Here is a 17,603-nt window from a genome sequence, read left to right as displayed (position 1 = left end):
TTTGAATCTAGATATATTTTGTTATTAGTTTGTCATATTCTTTTATTAAAAAAATCAAGATTTAATTTCATAATGCTTAACTCAGCTTGAACTTTGATTGAATTGCTAATCAACTTGACAATATTTTAAGTTTCCTAACTACATGCTTAGTTCAATTTGAACTTCGATTCAATTGCTAACTACATTCTATTTTCAACATATTGAAAACCATTATCCTAAAGAAGAAGAAAAATTGACACTTGCATCCCTTATTTATTTCATATTATGTATTAATGGATCAGTATCACGTTCTTATTTAGTCATGATTCTTGATGTGTTGTTTTGTGAGCAAAGCGTTTGACGGATTTTATAAATGAAAGATTCAGATCGACAATATCAAGCGACCTGATGAAGGGGAGAGTAGAAATACTTTCTGTATCACAGATGAAGAGTCCAAAACAAAGGACTCAAAAGAAATATAGAAACTCTTAAGAGTTTTGAAGATTGGAGTCTATCATGTCGTATCCTCTGGCTGAGTCAGCACTCGGCAGTCGACGAATCGTCCAAAAGAATAGTCATCACAGGCTTCAATAGCATCATGTATTTAAACACTAATATTGAAAACATTAGTTTACAAACATAAAAGAATTACAAGGAGTGGAAATTCGTAAGCTATCGTTACAGAATGAGGAAATGAACTATAACTGTTGAAAATTGAAGGCTAAAGTTCTTTGCATTCCAAAACTCCATTCTTAGCGACTATTAGTCAATAGTTCAAATGTGCTTAAGCCACTCGTGATTGGCCTATATCAGACCTTTGAAAAGTATCTTAACAAAGCTTATGCTATGAGGACAGGGCTCTAGACAAATATCATACTCTTACACAGCTCGGAGAACGATATATACAGTAAACAAACCATAAAGCCTCATAACAAAGAGCTGGAAAATTCTTACATTAACGAAACATTCATGAATGTGACAACATAGAAATGATGCCCTCATTCTCTTTACTACAGATTAAACAGTCAACAGATTACGACATAGTAATATCTGTCCCTAAACTGGCCATATACAACAGTCGAGCATAGCCCCAAACTAATGCACGCAAGAAATGCACATGTATCTCATTTTTGCAAATTGAAGATATTTTCTTCGGAAAAATCTTTTGTAATCGGGTGTATTTTGAGTTGGTTTAATGATGGAGAAGTTATCTAGTTGAAAAATAGATGAAGAATTTAAATCTTGTATGAAGCAAGTGTACGACACAGTTAGATAGCATGAGATAAGCGAACAGCTTAAACATTACACACTAAGCTTAATTCCTAGACCAAAAGTGTTAAATAGTCAAAGTTGACTTCTTTTTTTCCAAGCTTAATTTTTCCCTCAGTATATGAATAAGCTGAGATAAGAGACGGTCCATATAATCTTAAATCATTTTTAGAAAATAAATAGCGGAATAAGGATTGATGTGCTTTTATAATTGAACGTAACAAGGTTTGACACGCAATTAGCAAATTTCTTTCACCAGTGCCCCACCTAGCAATTCATGTTTTCCCATATGCTTTACAACTATTGAATTCCAACTGTGTCACATTACTTGTCAAGACGACAGCAGGAAATAAAGTGGCGAGACAATAAATTTCTCATTTGACCAACTCGCAACGAGTGTTGTACAAATACTCATATTAAATAAAGTTTTTAATGAGCTGTAGACTGATAGAAAAGCTGAGAAGTAAAGACAGAAAAATGGTGGCAATATCAAACTACTAAGATGAGAGGGTCAAACTCAGCAATCAAAGACAAAGGGGAGATGTATTGGCAAGTAGCAAAACCCAAATTGCCGGCCAGCCTTCAAACCGAAGTTCCGTAACGAATGAGTAAACCATTCTCGAAAAAATGTCATGATGTCAACATGGAAAGAGTTGGAGCTAGTTGTAGAAATTAAATGGCTTTCTTTCCCATAACGTCGTCGACTGTTTCAACTGGTCGATTTATATAAAAGCTAGGCACGACTTCTAGGCACAAAAATGTAATGTATTTGTCCTCAATACAAAAAAATCTATTTTTTATCTTTTTATCCCCAAAAAAACAAAAAAAAAAAACAATACTTTTCATTTCATTAATAAAGTGAAAAAATCTTTTATTTAATTTTTTATTAATTAAATCTATATTATAAATTTCTTATATGACTTATATATTTTTTATGTCAATTAAAATTCGTACAAATATTAATGAAAAAAAGCTTAAAATGTATTTTAAAATATTTATATATATCAAGTGTTCATATCCATTTGAATGAACATAGATAGAAAGATTATTTTATTTATGTAAAAGTCATTCTTATTATTCTATAATTTTCAAGAGACTTGTATCAATACCAAAGGAATGTGTATTTATATTAGGAGAGGGGAAGGCGGGTGAAGAAAGTGGGAGAAAAAGTTTTAAAAAAACTTTTTAAGTCTAATACCAACTAATTTGACAAGCTTGTAAAATCTTAGTTTTATGATAAGTACACATATAAAGTCTACTAAACGTAATGATAGAGTTTAAATTTTGGTTAAGACCATTGCCTACAATTTATTTATTTTTTAATTCCTTACTTCTCTTTAAATCTTATTGTTCTATTCAACTTTCTCATGTTTACTTCAAATTCCACAACAATTATAACTTTTTTTTGTCTTTGAATAAATTTGTATTCTTTAATTTTTCAAGAGTCCTTTTCATCGTAGATGCCTAAAACTTGGGTTTTCCAAATAGGAGATGCTTGTACATTGGTAAGGGATTTTATGCAGTTAGGGATATCTTTGTATTAGAAAACATGTTTTACGAAATTTTTTCCATGTATCTTAGGGACTTGTAAAAAAATTTCACTTTTTTTCATCTCCTATACATTATTTCGATGCACTTATTCAATAACTTATACAATAAAAACTAAAGACATTTAAAACCAAGGTTTATTCCAAATAACATTTTTCAACATGGAAAGGATTGGAGTGGGTCATTCATTACCCAAAAAATGCCATCTTCCTCAAATTATAGTTTTCCAAGGGTTGAGACCAGATAAAATGACCTTTCAATTTTAGCCCTACTTGGTGTCCTTGGCTTTGGACCTCTTTGTATCTAGTCTATACAAATGTTATACTTAGATGGCTCCATTTGAATCAATTAATATTTTTCATTTTTAAGATTTTGTGCCTTCTCATTCTATTTTCCAAGGATTTTCTCTAGCTACTTCATCAATGCTCTAGCTATTGAAGGCACTAGATACTCACAGAAAACTCTATTTATACAAGATGGGTTAGGGAAAATTTGCTGCATAGAGCACCTTCTTAGAAGCTTGATGTTCATTTTTTGGACAACTATTTTACAACCTTGATTGAAGAGGAGAAAAACATCAATGGGTTTCTTTATTTTGTTGATATGGTTTATTTTTCTTTTGGTTCTAGTATATAGTGACATTAAACCTAGTACCAATGACAATATTTACTTTAATTGACATCCTAGATGGTCTAGTATAGGTGGAAGTGGATTGGGCATGGAAAAATCTTTCATTTTTTGGGTATTACCATTTCTTTTTAGTTTTCTAGTGTAGACATAATTTGAAGTATGTCCCTTTCCCAAATCAAGGAAAAACTATCTTTTTGGAATTTACCTAGATATTTTCATTGGTTGGATAATTTTACGTGCATTCTAAAACCATTCTAGCAACATATGTTTGGTATTCATCTTTTTGGGCTCTATCAAATGCCTCTTACAAAATACTTTAGAAATTACTAGACGTATCTTCATGGGATAGCTATGAAGATCGTCATGGATTTGATAGAATCATCAAGGATATTTTCTATCTCTTACATTACTATGGTGGTTAATGGATTCTTCCTACCTAGAAGTAGGTCTTAACCTTGTGTGTTAAGTCGATTGTTTATGCAAATTTTGTAAATGATGCATGGAAAATCATTCGTTGATATTTTTTCCTTTAGGGTATATAGTTAAAAGGCTATTGTATAAGGCAATTAACTTTCAAACCCTTTTGGTTACATTGATCGATATCATTCAATGCACACAAAATTTTATGGTCAAAATTATATTGTGTGTTGTGAAAGTTGTCAAACCTTGGATCTAGTGGCCTAGGTCTTATTTTAGGGAAGGATCAACTACCTTAATATTTGGTGGTTTCCTCTCATTTAGGTCCAAGGTTTTTCTTTGGCCTAGGTGTATGGGTTTTGTGTTCTCTATTTTTACAAACTTCATATTCACACACCTTCAAAAAAAATTCTAGAGACAGTAAAAATATTTATTCTTAGAAAGATGTGAAAGATCAATTCTAAATCATCTAGCTAGATCTATAGGCATTCAATATATTCATGTTTATTCTACCTTTGAACATACTATAAAATATTGGCATTCAATCTACAAAGCCCTAGTGGTAATTTTGGAATTTGTTTCCAAAATAGAATTATAGGTACAAGAAAAGTCTATGTTATTGTTTCCTTTTTCCCCAACTCCCTATGGTTGTTATGTTTAAAGTTTGAAGGAAGTCACAATCCGCTAGGTCAATCTAGTCCTTTAGATTCCTAAATATTTGGTGTATCATTGTTGAGCCCAAGCTTTCCTACTTTCCCTAGTGTATTCTCTTACAAGGCTTTCAATGAGATCTTTCTGACAACATGTGAGAATTTCTATTGCTTGTATCCATATCACTGGGAAATCAAAATTATTCAAACACTACTTTTGCGTTTATCATTATTTCAAAATTTGTAGAGATTCATTCATGAGCTATTTGATCTAGTATATCCCACAAGATAAATTAATAGAGATCAAATAGGGGCATGTGATCTTTGGGAAAAGCATTGGGTTGATCCCAGAGTCATCATCATCAATGCAATCTTTACTATAAGTAGAAAAATCATCCTCTTCAAGTGTTCCCAAGCCAAGAGACACTAGAAAAGACTTTCTAGCTACCAAATTGAACCATATTGAGGATTTTTGCCTGCTACTTATAGAGCCAATTTCTTTTCAAAGTATTTTTTTTTCTATTAAGCTTTTTTTTATTAATAAGAAAAAAATAGGATTTGAGAGGATCCAAAACCCCTTACAATAGTTAGATAAGATTTAACACTAAGCCCCAAGATAAAACATGCTAGACAAGTTAGCCACACAACAACTACCCAAAAAAAGGAGAGATAGAACATACCAACAAGGGCCACAACTAAAACCTTAAACCAAAAACTAGCAAGGAACAAAAACAAAGAGAATCAAGTGAGCTCTTTATCATAGGCCACCACCTCATCTTTGAAGTCCATCATCCTTCACATAACAACCTTGATATCAAGGAGGTGTTGAAGGGGACTTGCATCCATCTTCTTCTTAGTGCTTGAGCACGTATGTTTTCCAAGCCCAACAATTTGCCTAGAGAAATCACCACCATATACATCCAACATAGTGAGCCTACTAGAGTCTTATTTCATCTTCCCAATTAGCTTATTAAGAAAATCCACTAAGGATGACATAATGTCTTGGCTGCTATTGAGAATGTCCATTAGTGTATTTTTCATTTCTGCCACTCTCCCTAGTATCCCCTCCAATTTCTTATCTAGCACATTAGCACGATTCATCCTCGAGTTGTTAGAGCCAATTGAGAATTAAAGCTCTAAACAAGTTGCAAATTATTAAATCTATGCATTTAACTTAAAATTGATGAAAGATATTTAAATTTGTGAAAATGTAGGATCGTCTTCACTACCCTAGAAAAATGATAGAAATACTATCATTAAAATATTTATTATCCTTTATTAAATATTATTATTTTGTTAGTCTTTATACAATTTACCTTCAGTTTGTGTTCCTTTAATAAATTAGATGTCACTTAAACATAATATATTAAAAAAGAACAAATAATTGAAAATAAATGGTATTCTCTATGTTCAACATAACATTTGAACAATATAATAAAAGAATTCATTTTTAATATTATAGAAAATCATGTTCAAGAAAAATTAGAAAATAACTTTATGATAGTAAAAACCTTCATATCGTTGTCGCATGTATTATGATATTCAATAATGAATACAAGAAAAAAATGTTATCTAATTATTTTATAGTCAAAATGAACATAGAAAATATGATTTCATAAATAGTACAATTGCTCACCAGTCCAATATATTACATCATATTAATATCACTAATCATAATGATTATCTAATAGAATTATAGATAAAGTTATTTTGATATTTTGAAACAAATTTAAATTAAAAAAATCTTTAAAATATTGTCAAACTATTTAAACTCAGATTTTCTTACTAATTTAATTGTTATAAAATAATATAACCTAATAGATATATAAATATTCTTACATTAATGAATAAACCAACAATAACCAATATATAAATGTTATGAAATTATTTTTCATATCACCTTGTTCTTCAAATTGTCCCACAATTAGTGGAAAATGTACTATTTAACGCGGTTGTGTGTAATTTTCAAAGACTTGTACTGCTGATTCTAACTTCCTTGTACTTTAGGAACGCCATTAACCTAATTTAGTTATTCGCGAAGAGTCTTAGATTTATTTAAAAATCAAATGAGAAGATAGGAGGATCTGTCTACGTAGGCAGAAATGGCTTGGAAGATGCTAAGAATAAGGAAATTGTATACAATCTAACCAGTGGGAGGGAGAGACGTTCTACATAATGCACAATGTTGTGCTCTTTCCACGGAGTTTCTCTCATCATTAGACTATGATAAGGTCAGTCAATGTTAATAGATTCCCTATTTATCCAGTTTGTCACTGGAAATCAAATTAATAAACAACGTTGCCTATATTTTCCACGCGCATACTTCATGGTGGCTTCCTACCCTATCCTATTACCACCTAAAAGCTAATATTCGCATTGACACTTTTCTCATCTACCCTTCTCGGTAGGTGAATGTTAGGGAGAAGTTACGTAACTGCTCTAAATCATAGAAAGGGACTTCATGGTTTGCTAAAAGAATCTCAATACATTTATTGTAACAAGCCAAAAGTTCTTGCGTGGGCCAGCAACTTTGAAAATTGCTCACTTGTGTTTCTTTCAGAGAGACTCACAAGTCGATAAAAAAAGTTTCTGCCACAAAGGCTCGTGGAATTTTCTGCCCAGAGATGAGATTGAACCTTATAAATATGATACCAGAGGCTGATGAAACCATACAAGCATTTTCTTCAAAGGCAATCCTCTTTAGAACAAGATATACATTCTTAGAAATGGCTTCTAACATTAGTCTTGCACTCTTTTGTATACTTTTCATGTCCTCGACCTCTGTGTATGCTCAACTTAGTGCAAACTTTTATGCTAAATCTTGTCCTCAAGTTTTGTCCACAGTTAAGGCGGAAGTGGAAAAAGCTGTGGCCAAAGAGAAGCGAATGGGTGCATCGTTACTCCGTTTACATTTCCATGACTGTTTCGTCAATGTAAGATACATTTCTATTTATATATATGTATTTGTGTTTGTGGGAGTCCAGAAATTTGAGTTGATTTATTGATATTAGTTGAAGTAGGAAATTTGATTTAAAAAAGCTTATTGTTAAATGTGTTTAAAAAAAAAAAATATTGGTATAGGTTATCTGAGTAATAGACAAGTTGATTTTATATGTGTTTGTTTGGTACTCAAAAATTTATGTTTTTTAAAATAAAAAAAATTTGGAATAAGACTACGTATTCTTCTTCCACATATTTAGATGGAATAGCAAAGGCTCATTGTTGGACCAAAATTGAAATAGGCATTTCCAATTTTATTCTTATTCCAATTCCGATTTGGTGGATCCAAACAGAAAATTTAAAATTTTCAGAATATTCATATGCTTATTCCACTTGTATTCTCATTGCCAAATGGAAAAGTCTCACTTAAATATAATGAATTTTAAGAGCAGTATACATAATCATGACAATAGATTGTTAGAAATCATCTCTTTCAATTGACATCAAATAAACAAATTGAATATTTACCTCTCAAAACAGGGCTGCGATGGATCTGTTCTGTTGGACGACTCCTCAAGTTTAACTGGGGAAAAGACTGCAGTTCCCAATCTTAATTCAGCAAGAGGATTCGAGGTGATAGACAACATCAAAACCCAAGTCGAGAAAGTCTGCAATGGAGTGGTTTCATGTGCTGATATTTTAACAATTGCTGCTCGTGATTCAGTTGTAGAAGTAAGCCATATCTAAATCCTTTTATTTTTCATTTGCTGCGCATACCTTCAAGATCTCGTCCTAGATTCACAGCGTGATCAAAATTGTTGTTGTCTTTTAGTTGGGAGGTCCTTCTTGGACTGTTCCATTGGGAAGAAGGGATTCAAAAACAGCTAGCAAAAGTGGGGCAAATAATAACATTCCACCGCCCACTTCCAGTCTAAGTAACCTCATCTCTAAATTCCAGGCTCAGGGACTTTCTACAAAAGAGATGGTGGCACTTGCAGGTAAGCATCTTTCCCTTAAGTTTACAAACTATTTCTTCACATTCTGAAATTGTGCTAGATGATTTGTAGAGATTCAATTCCTATCAATGGGTCGTTAAACATTTCGTTTCTTTTCCTATTTTTGTAGGAGCTCACACAATCGGTAAGGCTAGATGCACCAATTTCAGAGCTCGTATATACAATGAATCCAACATAATGAAGACTTATTCTACTTCTTTACAAGCAAAATGTCCCAGGAGTGGCGGTGGCAACAATACCTCTCCTTTAGATCTCCAGACTCCCACTGTATTTGAAAATAACTACTACAATAATCTCCAAAGCCAGAAAGGACTTTTACACTCTGATCAGGAGCTTTTTAATGGAGGATCTACAGATTCTCAGGTTAAAACATACGGCAGCAACAACAATGCCTTCTTCAATGATTTCGCAGCCGCCATGATAAAGATGGGGAACATTAAGCCTCTCACTGGTAGCAACGGAGAGATCCGGAAGAATTGTAGGAAGCCCAACTAATAGTTTCGCGTTTTTCATGTTCTAGCGTTCTATATTACTATGAAATTAGTTGAGGGTTTGTAGTAATCTATATAGAGAAATAATGTAAGGATATGGTTCTCCCACTGCAAAATCATTTCACTAGCCTGCTGCAAGGAGGCTAAATGGTCTGCGCGGGGAAATCATAACAATGTAATTGTTATTGTATTTCGAATAAGAAATTATATAGTACTTTTGGATTTGATCGAGTTTCTAATGTTTTGGATCAAAATCAGCGATCGAAACTACAAGCAACAGTGAAAACAGGAAAAACGAAATCTAATTTATAATTAGACAACTCTAATTCAGTCAACCACATATTTTATAAATTAAATTACAAATACTATTTAATATATTTATTAAATAATATACAATTATCTCTCACTTAACTTAATTATTAAATTACAATCATCCTATGCGATAAGAACACATTTAATTAGAAGTCTAGAGCATGAAATTAAAATAAAAAGTATTTAAATTATTCTTATCAAAATTTTATTCTTTAGACCAAATGGGCCGGATAGACGGTATTAGCTTTCGCGTAGGCCAAAATGCGGGACCAAGCTTCTTAAATATTGATTATCGCTATTCGCATAATTTAGGGTCGTCTCCTTTCCCAAACATCGATGTATAGCTTTTTGACTAGCAAAGCGTTCTGCGTATACGAAATCGAAAGTAGGCGATTGTTGGCAAAAGACAGGCGAAATATTACCTCATTAACATGACAGCAGAATCAATTGACTGAGTATTGTGTGGAAAGTTATAGTTGTTGAAAAGCCAACCGACTAACCGGATCAAGGCCTAAATCCCATATGTTGCATTAATTCATGTAGTGCGTGTGGTACGTGTGTGGTGGATTCTCTAGTTTTATTCGTTTAACAAATGTTAGGGCAAACCTCTAAGTGTGTATATGATTATGGTAATCCCCCTTTCTCCCATTTCCTTGATACAATCCTCTAGAGAACATGATTAAGAAAACGTTATAGTCAAGGCCACAGACATCAAATTTATTCTTGGAATTTTTGGGGCTAGCAATCAGCGCTCACAAATGACTCTAGGGTTTACTATAACTAAATCAATGTAGGTAGGCCAGCCTTAAACATCACACACTAAGGAAGAGATTAAGCTTGGAAAAGTAAGTCAAACTTTGACTATTTAACACTTTTGCACTAGGAATCAAACCTTAATGTGTGATGTTTAAGCCGTTCGATATGGGGATAGCGACAAGGACTTATTTTATTACACGATGTAGTTGGTTCAGATTTAATGTAATGTTATTTGAATTTTTTTCTTGTTATCATTCTACAATGGGATGAACAAAAATATTACTTGCGTAATAATAACAATAACAATAAAAAGCATTGATTTAAAGTTTATTTGAGAAGTAGGGGATGAGTGCCACCACTACTTATATTTCAATTATTATATATTAAGTTGTTTGAATTAAAAGCATATTTGAAAATCATTGTTTCAGTTAATATTACATTTTTATTTATAGATTTTGTGTTAGTAATTAGATCAATTGTGCAAGACTATTGATAGCAATAGTGCAAGATTATATTGTAATATTTATAAAAGAATTGGATCACATTTACAATTTTAGTGTTCTTAAAGAAAATAGGTAATAGAACAACATGTACTAGAATTTTTTTTTTAAATGATAACTTTTTAACTAAATTTTAAAATGATTACTTTATAAATAAAATTATCTTTACTATGTAAAAGTCAAAATAATAGCTTTGACAAATTGAGTTGCATACAAAGAGAACTAAAATATTAATTGAAACATAATGTACCATTTATGCTTGGTGGGTACACAAAGTTACCTATAATGACTACTTGTTTGCATCTCATAATATTGTTATTAAGATGGTGATAAGATATATTTAAGTGCATTCTTCCCTTTGGTTTTTTTCACTAAATTGAACAATTTCTTATGCATTATAAATGAGAATTTATTGAAATCAAGTGGGGCTTGCAAATTTTTATTTAAAAAATATATATTTAAGCTGATAGGCTTCACCCCTTAGAAATCCTTGACCGGATTGTTTGGATTTACCCAGAGTCTTACGCCGTTAAACCAAACATCGGTGCCGTGAAAGTTATGCTGGTTAAAGTGACGACAAAAATGCTGCGCGGAGCCAAACCACTGTGTTTTGCGCAGAATTCGTAATGGAGTATTTGGATTGGCTTATGGTGATATACGAGCAAGCCATACTGGAAAATATGCGTCGACCACTTCCAAAGATGCCCGACAACTAGAGTGACGGCTCAAACTGCACAAATGAAGTGGAAATCGTACCGCGTGGGGGACATTTTCATCGTGGTACAGATTGAAGTATTAAAAACAATCGATCTGATATGAACAATATCTGGAATATCTCTTACCATTACTGATGTCCTCTTCTAGAGCAAGTACTTTTAAATCAAAGAAAATGATCTCTAGCAATTATAGAATGTGTTAATGCCTTGAGTGGATGGAATGGATTGGCTGTTTCACGCACGTTTATGACCATTAATGGTGCATTAGAATGTTGTTTCAGATAAGCTAAGAATAAGAGTAGGCCCGTTGTGTTTAAGGAAGTGATTACTTGTAGAAATGGAGCAATAGTTGGGATATTGCATGCCTGGATTTTATTTCATTTCTTGAATAATCTTTGATTCTCATGTTATGAAAGTACAGCGTAGCTGTATCCACATTCTAACAATCTTTTGTCTTCAGCCAAACATCTAAACAACATTACAATCTTAAAATAAGATACTGACATTAGTCTGTGATTCAGAGGAAGGCTGCTGAATTGAATACGTGGGTGCTGCTTTCATGGAGACATGAAAGCCTCAAATCTGCAGCTAACAGTGCCCTTTCCACATCCAATGATGTAAACAAAATTATATCACATATAATCACGCCAAAACAATTTATTTCCTTAAAGTTTTTCAAGACCAATATAAAGTATGTGGAAGACTTTCTATTTAAACATTATTCAATATTTATGATCAAGTAATCAATAATAATTCAACATTTCATTGATATCAAAAGAGTGGTAAATAATGTTTTATTTTTTATCAGACAGAATTTATTTAAAGTTGGGAAAAACTTTAAAATTGGATATTAGAAACAGTGTATTCATTATCTACAGTGAAAGTTAATAAAGACTTCTCATATGAATTCTAATAAATAAGAGGTGGATATTTAAAGGTTAAAAAATTGTTGAAATTTTCTTAAATTATTGTATTGCGTTCTGCGTACGTAATCAAAAGGAGGGAATTGTTGACAAAAGACGGGCAAAATATTACCTCATTAACATGACAGCAGAATCAATGGACTGAGTATTATGTGGAAAGTGAAGTCGTTAACTAAGAACTTTTTTTCAATATTATAAGATGCGGTTGGTTCAGATTCATGTAACGCTATTTGAATTCTTTTTCTCGTTATCATTCTACAATGGATGAACAAAAATATTATTTGAAGAGTAAAAATGAAAGCAATGATTTGAATTTTATTTGAAATGTAGGTGGAAGAGCACCACCACTTAGACTATAAATCGTTGTGTATTAGATTTGACAAATTGAAAGAATATTTAAAAAATTGTTTTAGTTAATATTAGCTGTGTAGTTTTAGATTTTGTGCTAGTAATTAGTTCAACTGTGCAAAAGCATTGATAACAATAGTGAAGAATACAAAGGTATTTTTATAAAAGTGTAGATCAATTGAAAAAATTATATATTATAGAAAAATTGTTGAAAAAACTACCTCAAAAAATACAAAATAGTTGTACAAACAATTACATCAAACTTTAGATTACTTAACCAATGCACAAAATAATGATAATCAAACTTACATACTATTTTCTTTAGTTATACAAGAGTGAATTATGTGTGTGTGTGTGTGTACATATATAGATATATATACATATATACATGTACATATATATATATATGTACATGTATATATGTATATATATATATATATATGTATATATGTACATATATATGTACATGTATATATCTATATATATATATCTATATATGTATATATGTATATATATGTACATATATATGTACATGTATATATATATAGATATATACATGTACATATATATGTACATATATACATATATAGATATATATACATATATACATGTACATATATATATATATGTACATGTATATATGTATATATATCTATATATGTATATATGTACATATATATATACATATGTATATATATGTATATATATGTATATATATACATATGTATATATATACATATGTATATATATACATATATATATAATATGTATATATATACATATATATATATATGTATAGATATATGTATATATATACATACATATATATATATATATATATATATATATACATACATATATATATATATACATATATATATATATATATACATATATATATATATATATATATATATATATATATATATATATATATTGGTAGTCTTATTTTTTTAATATTTCCTTCCAATTGACCTTATGGTTGATTCTAATACTAATTTCTATTCTAGCATCTCATCCAATTGTTATGCATATTTGATCAAGATGATTTTCTAAATTTATGTTTTATAACTAGGAGGTCATCATTAACAATAATCTTCATCCTTGTTAATGCAAAAAATTCTCAAACATCCTAATAGATTATAGCATCGAATAGGTCACTTGTAAGATAGTCATACACAAACAATCTTAATTTGAAATTATGCTTAGGTTTGAAAGGCAAAATTTCATCCTTATTAGTAAAAATGGAGACGTAACAAAATGTATGAAAGCTAGTAATGTTCTTATAAAAGGACAATCAAGAAGAATTATGAATACTTATATCTATCATGTATGATCATACACTTATACAAGTGCATGTGAATCATCGAGATACATGTGCATGCGTGAAGCATGTTGTCTATATTTAAGATAACCTGAAACATCATCATCTCAAAATGGAAATTGTAAGAGTGTAAAAGTGGTTATTGGTATGTAGTATTATAAAATGCATTTATTGCTCTAGATATCTAATTTGAGACAATATGACAAGTGAATTTTCAAAAAGTTAAAATATAATAAATATCTAATTATTGTTGTTGTGTTATTTTTCAAAGGTATAGATAAGATGATTAAAATATAGATTTCAAATATAATTGTTGATTAAAATCTATATTAATTGTTATTATTTTATTAAAATATAAGACAACACAATAAAAAATAATCTAAAAAATGCTAGGTAAAGAGAAATAAGAAGAAACAAAAAACTTTTATTTATGCTTATGGGTGAGATTGTGTGTGAGTTCACTCCCATCTCACCCACAATCTCACATAGAAGCATAAATAGAATATCATAGATTGTGGAAATATGTTAGAATTTAAAAATCCTTCACATTCATATTAATTCCAGATTTTAGATAATATGATTTTAATAGTATTACTAGCACTTGCACGAAAAGGTGCAATGTGCTTATGCCAATAGTAACATATATTGTACAATTAATCTATGAGAAAATAAGCAATTTGTAAGAATTGCACTTCATTAATGTATCAAGAATCTTACTAAATTTGAGACATGATTTTCTTGAAAACCATATAATATAATGTGTTGAATAAGCATGATTGAGTAAACTAATTAATAAAAGAATTAAACTGACTTTTGTAAGTGTGGGGCAACTTATATTTGGATTATTTGGTACCATGAATTGACATATTAGCATGTCCTTGTTTATTGTCAAAGTGAACAAAATCAATGAATCAATCTATCTTGCCATAATAACCTAAATTATGTTTCGCTCCTTTCTTTAATTCCAATTTTCTTTGTTGGGATTGTTAATTGTAGGTGCAAAACCTAATAACATTTGAAACTCAGAGGTTTGTCTATGTTGTGAGATGCATTTAGCTTGCTTAATTTATATGAGTAGATAGTTTTCAAAAGATAGTTTAGCATAATAGGAATTTGAACATTCAATTTAATCCATGTGTGCTTAATTTCATCTATTTGGTAAGAGCAATTCAAAGTCAATTTATCAAAATATAGTTTATACTTAAGTCACTTCTTGTACACATAACAATTAAACAGCCAAACAGCCATCTCATTCACAATCTCACCTAGAAGCATAAATAGAATATCATAGATTGTGAAAATATGTTACAATTTCAGATTCTAGATAATAAGATTTTAATATTATTATTACTTTGTGATAAAGGAATTGGATGCTCCGAAGGGCTAAACAATCCACATGGTTTGAAAACTACACATTTTCCCAGTCTTATACGTAAAGGAGGATTCATTATATTGACGGGAACAGGCAGAAGATGGTGAGGAAGACAGGTGGCGGTGCTTTAAAAAGAAACGTGAAAGCTTTTGAACCAGTCACCTCAAACCGAAAAGCGTGGAATTAAGACGTAGAATTGTTTACTTTCGGCCCAAAATGTGCGGACAGAATGTTAATCGCTAATTCTCTATTTTCAACATTTGTGCGTGTGCTGCTTTAAAGAGACATCGATAACCATAGGCAGCTCATTGACAAAGATAACATGGTAGGCTACCTGCAACATCGAAGCGAGAAGATCGCGAGAAAAGGCATTGTATTTATTCTTTAAATCTAATATTTTAGATACACGTAATTAAATATAGGTGCATCTTGATATTTTATATTTTTGTTGCGATATCATAGATTACAAAGAAAATTTTAATCTAAGAAGTATTAGTTAAGTATGGTTTGGTTGAGATGTCAAGGTAGGAATATGCATTCTTGTTTTCTTTTGAATGAGATGTTTTAAAAAGCTTTTTTTATTTTGTTCTTCATGTATGACTTGTGATTTTTGTTTTGTTTTTTCATCATAGAATAATAATAATATTCTAGGGAGTTTTTATTATATTATTCTTATTATTATAACTATATCTATGATGTTATATCTTGAAATGTTTTGTTCAAAACTTAAAAATTAAAATAATATCTATTGTCTAGCTTCCCCAAGAAGTCTAATTATTTGGACTTGGTGGTGTGTGAGAAGATTTGTAGGAGTGTTTTATTTCAATACTTTATATTTGTGTTGGGGGTGATGGGCTTTCCCATTTTTGATCTTTTGACTAATTTTATGGGAAGACTCAACCCCTTTCTCTAAGGGGAATTTAGTTTTGTCTCTTGAGGTTTTTGCAAAAAGGGGTTTTGAGGATCTTTTGCACTGGTTGATTTAGGGAGACATCTTCTTCTATTTTCCCCTATGGATCATAGATGGTTTAAGAGGGGCTTCGCCGAACTCCATTCTAGTTGAAAAGGGGAGATGTAGTTTTTTGATTTTTTATACATGTATGTACATATATACATATATGCATGTATACACACACACACATGTACATGTACATGTGTGTGTGTGTGTGTGTGTGTGTGTGTGTGTGTACGTACACACACACACACATGTATGTATGCATACATATTTGTGGATATGTACAAACATACATTTAAATTTTTAATGTACACACGTGAACTTATAATATATTAAAATTTTAGTTCATATATATACATGTGTTTGTATACATGTATGTACATCTATACATATATGCATGTAATCACACATGGTGCGCGTGCACATGCACACACACACACACACACACACACACACACACATGTATGTATACATACATATTGTGGATATGTACACATACATTTAAATTTTTAATGTACACACATGAACTTATAATATATTAAAATTTTAGTTCATATATATACGTGTGTGTGTGTGTGTGTGTGTGTGTGTGTTTGTTTGTGTCTTTAAATCTTCAACTTACCTCTAATAATTTAATTTCAATCAACTAACCCTTTAACATTAGTTCCAATAGGTTCTAGTCATATATATGAACCCTAATATAAACTTCACTAATTGACCTCCTCACTATAATCTTGAAAGTCTAATTAAACATTGACTATTTAACATAATCTAATTTAGATAAATATAATCGTGCAATCCTAACCCTAGAAATGTGATGTACCACAATGCTATCCCTTATGTAAATTTAATCCTAACCTTAACTCTAAACATTATATTTCTCGCCTAGATTTGATAGGTTGATTCTAACCATAACCATAAGATCTAAGTTGTACCATAGAAACATAAAACTTTAAATCTAAAGTTATATCATTTTAACCCAAATGTTATCCCTAAACTTAACCATGATGTGAAGACTAACTATAAATTTTCACAAAATAATCCTCACTTCTTAACCCTAAAAAATGGGCTAATGTATATGAATCCTAACTAAAAACTTTAATCTAGATTTGTACACTAACCCTAAAAATTTAATCCTAAAGATCCCTAAACATTATATTAACTTTCCCTAACATTGATCATGCCTCTAAAAATATAGCTCGAGAAATCCTAGCCGCAATCCTAACTCTAAGCCTAACAATGTAGTTCTATAGTTCCATAACATATTTACCTTTTAATCCTAGGCATTACTAAACTAGGTAATGGGCTAATTATATTAACTTACTCTCGTGACATTTAATCTAAATCCTAAACCTAATCATAATTATACCTATAACACTAACATAAGTCTCATAGTGATATTAAACACTAATGATCTGACTATATAAGTTACTCAATTTTATAATACTTACCCTAAC

The 17,603-nt window shown here is 30.7% G+C and overlaps 1 protein-coding gene across 1 annotated transcript; it reads left to right on the top strand.

The window, feature by feature from the left end:
- The first annotated feature begins 7,162 nt into the window (after positions 1 to 7,162).
- Positions 7,163 to 9,165, top strand: LOC149565975 (peroxidase 4-like). Its single transcript, XM_089819435.1, has 4 exons — positions 7,163 to 7,426; positions 7,974 to 8,165; positions 8,266 to 8,431; positions 8,559 to 9,165. The coding sequence occupies exons 1-4, from the start codon at positions 7,220 to 7,222 to the stop codon at positions 8,942 to 8,944; spliced, it is 951 nt and encodes a 316-aa protein (XP_089675561.1). The 5' UTR covers positions 7,163 to 7,219; the 3' UTR covers positions 8,945 to 9,165.
- Positions 9,166 to 17,603: the final 8,438 nt, after the last annotated feature.

This window comes from Cupressus sempervirens, chromosome 3, assembly GCF_028749045.1.
Source record: "Cupressus sempervirens isolate cs-2001-9-10 chromosome 3, ASM2874904v1, whole genome shotgun sequence".
NCBI classification, from domain to species: domain Eukaryota; kingdom Viridiplantae; phylum Streptophyta; class Pinopsida; order Cupressales; family Cupressaceae; genus Cupressus; species Cupressus sempervirens.
Note: the sequence above shows the minus strand (reverse complement) of the source record. Positions and strands in the feature narration are given on the sequence as shown.

Excerpts from the sequence above, each read along its gene's own strand:
- LOC149565975 (XM_089819435.1), top strand. The coding sequence starts at position 7,220 with ATGGCTTCTAACATTAGTCTTGCACTCTTTTGTATACTTTTCATGTCC. Across the intron at positions 7,427-7,973 it reads TCCATGACTGTTTCGTCAAT|GGCTGCGATGGATCTGTTCT; the intron begins GTAAGATACATT and ends CTCTCAAAACAG. Across the intron at positions 8,432-8,558 it reads AGAGATGGTGGCACTTGCAG|GAGCTCACACAATCGGTAAG; the intron begins GTAAGCATCTTT and ends CTATTTTTGTAG.